At 36.3% G+C, this 9,827-nt stretch overlaps 1 protein-coding gene across 4 annotated transcripts in view; it reads right to left on the reverse strand.

Annotated features, from left to right (window-relative positions):
* Positions 1-3,282: 3,282 nt before the first annotated feature.
* Positions 3,283-9,827, reverse strand: part of papola (poly(A) polymerase alpha) — a 19,771-nt gene continuing 13,226 nt past the window's right edge. The window contains exons 17-23 of one of the 4 annotated variants that reach the window (XM_016562557.1): positions 8,852-8,985; positions 8,631-8,707; positions 7,877-8,112; positions 7,652-7,714; positions 6,807-6,863; positions 6,674-6,709; positions 3,283-4,571 (exon numbers count right to left, since the gene is read on the reverse strand). In XM_016562557.1, coding sequence (XP_016418043.1) covers positions 4,476-4,571; positions 6,674-6,709; positions 6,807-6,863; positions 7,652-7,714; positions 7,877-8,112; positions 8,631-8,707; positions 8,852-8,985 — 699 coding nt within the window. In that variant the 3' untranslated portion in view covers positions 3,283-4,475. Of the gene's footprint in view, positions 4,572-6,673; positions 6,710-6,806; positions 6,864-7,651; positions 7,715-7,876; positions 8,122-8,627; positions 8,708-8,851; positions 8,986-9,827 lie in introns of all 4 variants that reach the window. The other 3 variants (XM_016562554.1, XM_016562555.1, XM_016562553.1) reach the window with 3 other exon arrangements.

Here is a 9,827-nt window from a genome sequence, read left to right on the forward strand (position 1 = left end):
CTCTCAGTTGGTTACAAAATGTAATATTGCAGTTGGCACAAACATATTTAATGTTTTATTAGTTAGGCGTGAATTTAGAGATTTGTAAGCCCCAAGTAAAAAAAGAGGAAAGCGATCCTATATTTAAATCATTGAATATACCAGAATTTTCTCTGAGATTGTCCATAATGTTTTGTGATGATAGTAATTAAAATCATTGACAATGATATTTTTACACTGAAAGTTCATTTAATCTCTAAAAAGTTAAATTAAATAAACTTAAAGAAATTTAAAATAAAAACGATTAAATAAATAATAAGAGAAATAAGCTGTGACATCTTATATTGCATAGACCACTCAGATTCATACACAAAATGTTTACTTTGTTTTTACTTTGGAAATGGTATTTGATTTTTAACAGACATTCATCACAGACATGGAGCGTCAAGATATTAAAATAATCACAAGTAGTCTCAAATGATTAATAAATATGTCTTACATTTACTCTTTCAAAATGCTTTCATTCCATTGTATATAATAATGTTATTCAATAAAGATGTGCTTAAGATGCTTTTTCTATCAAGTGACACATGAAGACTCTATAGAGTATGATTGGACACAGGTTTTGATGTCAACAACAAAAAATATGGGAAACAATTCCCCTCCCCTTTAAAATCTTGCTGAGATCACAGAAATAAATATATTCTAAATAACGATTATAGAAATTCTTCATTAAACCTTGTGTTGGACACAAAAGTTTGGTGTAACTTTTAAAAGCAGGATGAGGGCAGGCATTCTGGGACAAACTCATCCTTATCTGGTTCAAGAACACAAATACACTGAATAAGGATCACAAAGTGAGATCACAAAGCTTTTTCTTTTTTTTTGTAGAATAGGTAAGCCATCATCATTACGCTCAGCTGACCATAATGATTATTGATCAATCAACAACAGCAGCTGAACAAATTAAAGTGTGTAACTGCGTACTTGTACTTCCAAACAACAATTAAGAAAATAAGAAGCAAAAATGTATTGATTTTTGAACTGTCGATTAGCAGTTTATTGAACTGGCTAGCAAACAAAAAACAATGAAAGTGAACTAAAAAAATGCGGTCACACTTTATTTTAAGGTTATTTAACAAACCATTAACTGCGACTTTTGCCTCAAACTCCTAATTTGCTGCTTATTAACAGTTAGTATGGTAGTTGTTAAGTTTAGGATTAGGGATGCAGAATAAGGTTATGTGCTTTATAAGTACGAATAAACAGCCAGTATGTTAATAATATGCATGCTAATAAGCAACTAGATAATAGTCAGAATTGGTCTCTATAGCCTGCTAAAGTGTTGTCCAAAATGCATTGAAAAGTGCATTCACACTGACAGGCTAAGGACATTTAAAGATGTGTGTAGTTTATTCAACCAATCTTAGCTTAACAATTGTGAGCCATTGGTAAACTGCCTTGCTGAAGAGTGTAAACACTGTGGTGCTTTCAAACTTTGCTCTGCTTGTTTGAACTTCTGGTTAGACCATTAGCATGAATTTGGGGCAAGACTAACTGTAGAATGACCAATAAGTGGGGAAAGTTTGGGGAACAGTCCCAGGAAACAGTGGTGATTGCTTATAGCGAAGCATCAATGCATTGCTCATACTTTGTAACTCTATGCTATCTTTTGAAGAAGCACACAGAACATTCCAGAAATCTAGACGTTTTGCAGTGCATGGGATAAAACGGAGTAGTGGCTGTCAGGACTATTGGTGTTCAAGTTGTTTACTTCAGACCACTAAGGTTAAAGAGTATTTTAAGTTTTTTTTTTTTTTGAGTATTTGCAAAAGTCAGTCATTACCTACACCTTGACTAAAAATACTTTATTTTAATATGTCCTTGTAACATTTACTGTAGTAATATCAGTAAATTATGCATAATTACAAGCAAATAACACTACACCAAACCCTAACCTTAAATAAATAGTAAGTACATGTTGCTAATTACCGTTGTACTGTACTTATTTGTGTAACTACACTGTGACAACAAAAAATGTGACCAAAAACTTGTTTGAACATTTAGACAAAAGGTTCAGTTAATTCAACAAACCCAGGTCCAAAATGAACACTTGTCAAGCAAGCAAAGTGAATATTGGCAATTAAATGATATAAATATGTAGCCTGATTTGCTTTCCAAATCCGCACACCACGCCTATATGAGGGCATACTGATATAATATCTTTGTCTGAAATATTAGCTATGAAAACTGAATATAAGCACTATCAAATTTATATGGTTAAAATGTGTAAAGTCTTTAAAAATAAGCCTATTTAAAGTATGGTTGGTCTATTATGGCTTTCAGCTAAATTAAAACAGTAAAAACTTATCCCAGCTGAAGACCACTGGTGTGACTTTAAATGCAGACCGTGAGCCAAAAACTCATCACCAAACACTTGTTCATACACAAACGGTGCGTTCCAAACGGGATATATCGCCCTCCGAAGGGCACTTCGGAGTGAAAACAATCATGGCCGCCATATTGAAGGGTCATTCCAAACCGAAGTGCTCAAAACTGGCCACTTCAAAGGGCCCTTCGGAATGAAGGATTTCGAAGGGTACAACTGATGGACACTTCGGGCTCCCATGATCCTTTTGCGCAGATTCTTTGCATGATGACGGCGCCTCCGTGTGGGCACGTGATGATGACGCAGAAGGGCACTTCAAGAAACAGTTGTTTGGTCCCCTACACCCTTCAATCCTTCGAAGCTCTCACTCCGAAGGGTAAACCCTTTGAAGGGATTAGGGCATAGGGATGTGCCCTTCCGAATGGAACGCAGGGTATATATGGACAAAAGTATTGGGACACATCCTTCTTTAGAACAGAAAAAGGTACTTCCAAAACAAAGATGGAAACATAAGTCATGCATTTAAAAATTGTACTTCCATCTCTGTTGCAACAGTTCTGGAATTGTCTAAAATGACTGTGCGCATATGCACAAGCTGTCATTGGTGTTTGGTGAGGAGTTTTTGGCTCAAAGTCTGCATTTAAATTCACACCATTAGGACTTGGCTTTCTGCAGACCAGTCAAGTTCTTCCACACCGACTGAATCATTTCTTTTTGAACCTTGCCTTATACACAGAGGCATTGTCATGTTAGAATAGAAAAGGGTCCCGTCCAAACGATTGATATAAAATTAGAAGCACACAATTCCCTAGAATATCATTATATGTTTTAAAGGAACACTCCACTATTTTTGAAAATAGGCTCATTTTCCAACTCCCCTAGAATAAACCACTGCATCAGAACAATGATGCTGCTGTTGAGACGATTCAAATAAACCAATCACAGTGATTTCTCTTTGCAACAATGTAGACTTTTATTTGTGAAAAAGTACAATACCTTGTCCTTACAAATAAGCGTATGAAAGAACTGAAAGAACATTGCAAGGCCATAGGAGGCGTTTCACAGGAGTGAATCTGTGCTGTGACGACAGTGCTCCTGGGGCGGCAGCTTTACCGTGACACGAATCCACAGTCAACACAAAACACAGAGTAAGAAAAGCTTGTACAGATTTCAAAAATGAACAAAATCACTCTCCTACCCCAATAAACCATCATTCGTTTGAAAATCAAAACAATCTTTTATATTTTCACATCCACATCCTCAAAATCAGATCAACAGCGACGAGATGACCTGCCATTTTAATCACAATAGTCATTCGAAACGCACCTTTGATTCCACCTTCGGAAAATCCCAGCATATAAGAAAACTAAGCTATTCAAAGCAAATAAAAGTTTCAATATTGTAGTCTCTGTTTTAATGAATATATATATATATATATATACACACATGGCAAAACAATCCTAAATGAACGGCCAGCACTGGTCTCCTCAGAGCATGCTGGGAATACGAGCTACTCCACTCCTAATAACACCCATAATTAATGCCCTGCGAAGACGGCAGAGCGAAACGATGGTGTTTACACTAATCTGAGACTGATTTGGTTCAATTACAGCTGCATTAGTGAGCTAGAATCATCTGGATGAGCTAGCTAGTGAATTTTCCATGTCAGATTAGTACTGTCATTAGTTCACGCGGATTCAATGCATCTCCACCTACTGAGCACGCTTTGATGCTCGTCTACACCTTCAGCTCTGTACAATGTGGTGGATTGGTCTCCAACGGAACCCTGGAATATAATTACATGCCTCTTTACTGATTTACAAAGGGAAAAAGAACAAAAAGGGGGAAAAAAATGCATAAAGCGTCACTGTCTTTCAGGTCAAAACAGAAGGATGTGATAAGATTCACCAAATCACACAAACACATTAAATCACATTGAGGTTTTTGGGTATGACATCTCTTTTTTTGCATTGTAGGGAGGGAGAGGGCACAGGGAAGTTTGTGGAAGAACAGAGCTGCCCCCTTGTGGAGAGCCGTGTTGCACATGGACAGGAAACAAAGGGATTTTACCTCCCGAGTACGAGATTGGCCAAAGATTGAGCCGCTTCTACCTGCTGAGTCTCAGCTTGATAGAGTTCTTGACCACGGGGATGGGGTTGGCCGGGAGCATCGGGACATCCGACAGATCAGCGTTAGGTGTTTTCTGCGGAACATAAGACAGATCATCAGATTGATGAGACGAATGGGAATAATCGTGAGCGTGTCCTAACCAAGTGATATAAAGTAATAAATCATCTCTTCTATGATAAGAGTTTCTGTTTGAACAAGCTGTGACTGCAATAAGACATTAAGATTTACGTTGCACGGCCCTGGGCAATCAACAGAAATTTCACTGGAACTAAATTCACCACAGACTTAAGTAGAATATGACTTAATTACCTAAATAAAAAAGTGTTCCTTCATTTGTGTTTTGTTTTTCATAGATTTCTTTCCGCAACACCTATATCAGGGCATACTGAAACTGATTAGAGAAGAAGACTTTTCACTCTTCAGCTCAGTCTGTAATTTGTACCGTTATGGATGTTTATCTACATTCTCATGTATCTCTAATCTAACTTTGTAATTGGTCTCTGTATATTACTCTCAGCTCTTGCTATGTGTTCTGTTTTCTGGTTTTGGTGCAGTAAAAACTTGAGGAAAAAAAAAAATCAGACCATTGTTTTGACCTATATATAATGGGCCTGGATTGTGTCAAATTGTGTAAACGCACATCCCAACAAAAAACGTAAAATAAATTTTCCAGAACACTCTTCCTAGTGTAGCTTCCCTGCATAGTTAATTTGTTTAACCAACAGCTATCACAATTTTCTTTTTTTTTTACTTTGGAGGTTGACTTGAGAAAAAAAAAATTTTTTTTATTATTCAAAATATATTATAAACAATAAGACAATACAAATAAACCAATCACAGTGATTTCTCTTTGCAACAATGTAGACTTTTATTTCTGAAAATATGTTTGTTTGTTTTTTGTAGATTGCTTTCCACAACTGAACATACATTAATCCTAGGTAATGGACACCATACATTTATTCATTGGCCATTTTGATAGAAATTTCCATTCAGCTCTACTAAAGACTATTTCAAATATAACATTTATTATCAAATGAATGATATTTGGAATAAACTTAATACACAATTATATATTAAAGCCTAACATCAGTCCTTCAAACACCTTAGACACTGATGTAACATTTTTAAAAAGTAAAAAGCTCTTGATGTTAAAAGCTCTTGAAATCATAATTAGCTACTACTCAAATATTTAGTCTGTAAGATGTTTTGTTTTTGAAAAGCCATGAAGCCAACCAAGGCTGCACTTAATCAAAAATACAGCAAAAACAGTAATATTGAGAGATATCACAATTTAAAGTAACTTTTCTATTATATTTTAAAACATAATTAAAAGCTGACTTTTCAGCATCATTACTCCAGTCTTCAGTGTCACACGATTCTTCAAAAACCGTTCTAATATAAAGCAATAAGCCCCAAGAAGCCGTAGTTTACAGTGAATTTATAACAGCTAAGGGGCGTTGTTACCCCCTTAGCTGTTATAAATTCACTGTAAACCACGGCTTCACGGGGCTTATTGCTTTTATAAAACGGTTATTCCATATACGTAGTAAGGTTTCACAGAATAAAACAGAGCAAATAAAGTGTAATGATATTAATAAAAACAGTATTCTTCCACCAAACAATGTAGCTCCTCAGAAACAGTTGTGGTTGCAACAAAGTGGTTGCCAAGCAACAGACAAACATAAACAAAGGTGTATGTTGCTTCACGGGGCTTATTGCTTTTATAAAACGGTTATTCCATATACGTAGTATGGTTTCACAAAATAAATCAGAGCAAATAAAGTGTAATGATATTAATAAAAACAGTATTCTTCCCCCAAACAGTGTAGTTCCTCAGAATCAGTTGTGGTTGCCGAGCAACACACAAACGTAAACAAAGGTGTATGTTTGTAGAGTAATTTACAACAGCTTCGAATGTGGCTCAGCCAATCAGAATCAAGGACCGGAACTATCCGTTTTATAATGCTGATTTGGTGCTCATGAAACATTTCTTCTTATTATCAATGTTGAAAACAGTTGTGCTGCTTAAAATAAAGATATTTTATTAAAACGATAGAGATTAGGAATTGTTTTGTTTGGCTGGTGTTCCGTAAGCTTTCAGTGAGAACAGAAAATTGACTTGTGCCTGAATAGGATAAAGATTACTGTGTATTAATCAAATGATCATGTCCTTACCTGGGCAGGCGGCATCTCCTCTGCTGTGTCCACCACCTGAGAATGACAGGAAACAACATCAGCATTTTGCCTTTTCACATATACCCTCCATTTATCATTATAACTAGCATACCCTTTTTCAGCATTGGTTTACCGTTAATTCTGTCTCTGTTTTAGATTCACCCTCTGAAGGAACCACTTCAACGCTTGGCTGGAAAAAAAAATTAATAATGCAACAATCATGACAAAAACACTGAAATTGGGCGATGAACAACGAACATTACTGCCTCTTTGAGTTCAGGGGACACAGGGCTCCAGACTGCAACCAAATAGTTGAATTCTGCCGGTGCGACTAATTTTTGTGAGCGGTCGCACTGGCGCGACCACCGCATTGTCCAACTCATAAGCGCTGCCATTTCTTTTGCATTTGAGATACATCAATAGGCAAACAAAACGAATACATTTTTTTGTGTATGAAGTAAGAAAAAGTCACAAAGTGCCTTGAAATACTTTTCTTCATTTTGCTACTAAATCACACAATCATTGAAGTTGGTCAGTTCCATATACTAGAAGAATAATGGTACATTTAATAAGAGTGGAATATATACATTTTCTATATAAAAATTAGATTTTGCACCTGTTACTGTTGTTAACAAAAGTACATTTTGTATGCATCTTAACTCAAGCTTAGTGCTTTACTGTCAAATCTGTATAAACAATAAACAAAAGAAAAATAAACAAGAAATGAACATGTAATATTATTAGTAACTGCACTTATTAATGCAAAACAATAGTAATTTTATGATTAAATGATCTATATTTTAATACTCCCACACACCACCCCCAGCGCTACCAAATCTGCTCCTGGCGCCACCATCTGCAGAACTTAGTGGCGCTGGTGCCACTGCTCTCAAATGTTAGTCTGGAGCCCTGGGACGGATGCAAAGAAGAAAAATTTTGGCACTTTTACAACAAAAAGTAAGAACAAATAGCCATTACCGCTGGATCCACAGCTACACGGCCATCAGTTTCACCTGAGGACTTTGCTTCAGGGGTTGAGAGCTGGAAGAGTAGGATTTAATTACACTTTTTAGACACTGTCCACACTTTATAAGTACCGTTAATGATTGGATTGAATAAGGTGTACAATACAAAATTAGCACAAAGCTGAAAATAAAACTTAAAAAAAAAAAAAACATTTGACTTGACAGTGTTGTCTTTTACCTCCTCTACTTTGGCTTTCTTGGACATCTCATTCTCAAGGGGTGAGGCAGGTCTTTTTATGGCAGGGCCAGCAGATAAACATGGACTGGGATGAGGGTTCTGTTGTACACTGTCCACTTTGGCTTTCTTCTCCGAGTCATGCTGAACGGGTGAGGTGGGCCGCTTTAGTGGAGCTGCACCCTTTCGCGGGGCATTGCTGCTGGAAGTCCCAACATTATCTGGCTTAGTGGCGTCCACTGCAATGATTGGAAAACAAAATCAGTATTAGCATTAAGTAGCACTAAAAACATAAACACAAATTAAATACACTTTAAAGTTATTTTTAAAATCCAAAAAATGAAAAGTCTGTCATCATTCACTCACCCTCATGGTGTTTCAAACCCATATAACTCTTTTTTTCGGTGGAACACAAAAGGAAAAATTTTGAAGAATGTTCATGCTGTTCTTTTCCATTGTGACATTTAAGTCACTTTTCATTTGCCATGTCACACTTCTGTCGTAAGAAAATATCGGTTGAAGTAATAAGGAAAAAAGAGATCTGGATGACTTTCATAAAATAAATCTTTTGGGAAAAAGCAGCATTAACATCCTTCAAAACATATCTTTTTGTGTTCTGTGCAACAGAAAGTCATACAAGTTTGGAACGATGAGGTAAGAGATGATGACAATTTTCCTTCAATGAACTATTCTATCAAAATGACAAAATAAAAATATCTACTTTAAAGTGACTTAATGACCCCAGTAGACATACCACCTGCCAGGAGCGTGCTTCCTCTTGAAGTGTCTGTTTTTCCCTGCAAATCTGAGGTGTTTGTGGCAGTCCCAGTGGAGCTACAGTCAGAGAGAGAGGAGGGGAGGAAAAAAAGAAAGAAAAAGGCATGTGTACCAGTATTCCCAAAAGATATGAGTCACAGAAAGTTAAGCAAATAACATTAGGGCAACAGGTGACCAGGTGAAAATGGTTTGATGTTTTACCCCTGAGGGCTGGAGGCACGGGCGACCTTGGCAGCTGAAAGGCCCGTGGGGGACGGCACTGACATGCTGTTGTCACTGTCAACTGATAGATCGAGACTGCCATCATTCATTGCACGAAGACCATCAGATGAAAGCTACAGGAAAACAGAGAGAGAGAAAAAAAAAAACAGTTCACAAAAAGCATTAGTAGGTCACTACTGAGTGAGAAAGGTCTCATTATCGACGTTACTAATCACTACAATAACGAAATGTCTAAATATCAATAAAACTTTGTTGAGATAATGTATTTCAAATTAAAGGTAAAATAAAAAAAATAAAGCATTTAAAACACTGGTCCTAAACCGAGCCACAGAAAGTATTTAAATATTAAGAAAGAAAACAATAAAATGCTAAAAACAAAAATTCATAATGAAATGAGATCATTTTGCCATCAATAACTACTGCTTTTTGTTTGTTTGGTTTTTTAAGGACATACAGAATATTCTATATAATCAAACAATGAAATGTGGTTAATTAAATATCAACTGTCCAAGTTTGTTAACAAAAGTTTGGAAACAAGCAGAAAATCATAAAACACTAGAGGAAATATCTATATAACAAATATAGGGGGGGCCTTCAAATATTGTGTTGGAGTCAAAAAGGTGTCCTAGAGTAAAGAATCTAGCATAAAATTTTAAATAGTATTTTAAAAACAGGCAGTGAGGCTTGGCCCACTAAGGCTACGTTTACACAACAACGGTGTAATCAAAAACAGGAAAGTTTTTCCCTTGCGTTTTTAAAAAGTTTCACGTATACACGACAATGTTTTCAAAACGATTTGCATTTACACATATCTATGAAAACGGCCAAAAACGCTGTACTACGTATGCCAGGCCAATAGTTGGCGCTGTCACCTTGTTAGTAAACAGTACCTGCAGAGAAGTGACGATTTTATGTTGTATATGATGCATCTCCGCTGTTGGTTGTAATATTGGTG

The sequence above is a fragment of the Sinocyclocheilus rhinocerous genome, unplaced genomic scaffold (assembly GCF_001515625.1).
Source record: "Sinocyclocheilus rhinocerous isolate Xijiao unplaced genomic scaffold, SAMN03320098_v1.1 scaffold769, whole genome shotgun sequence".
NCBI lineage: Eukaryota > Metazoa > Chordata > Actinopteri > Cypriniformes > Cyprinidae > Sinocyclocheilus > Sinocyclocheilus rhinocerous.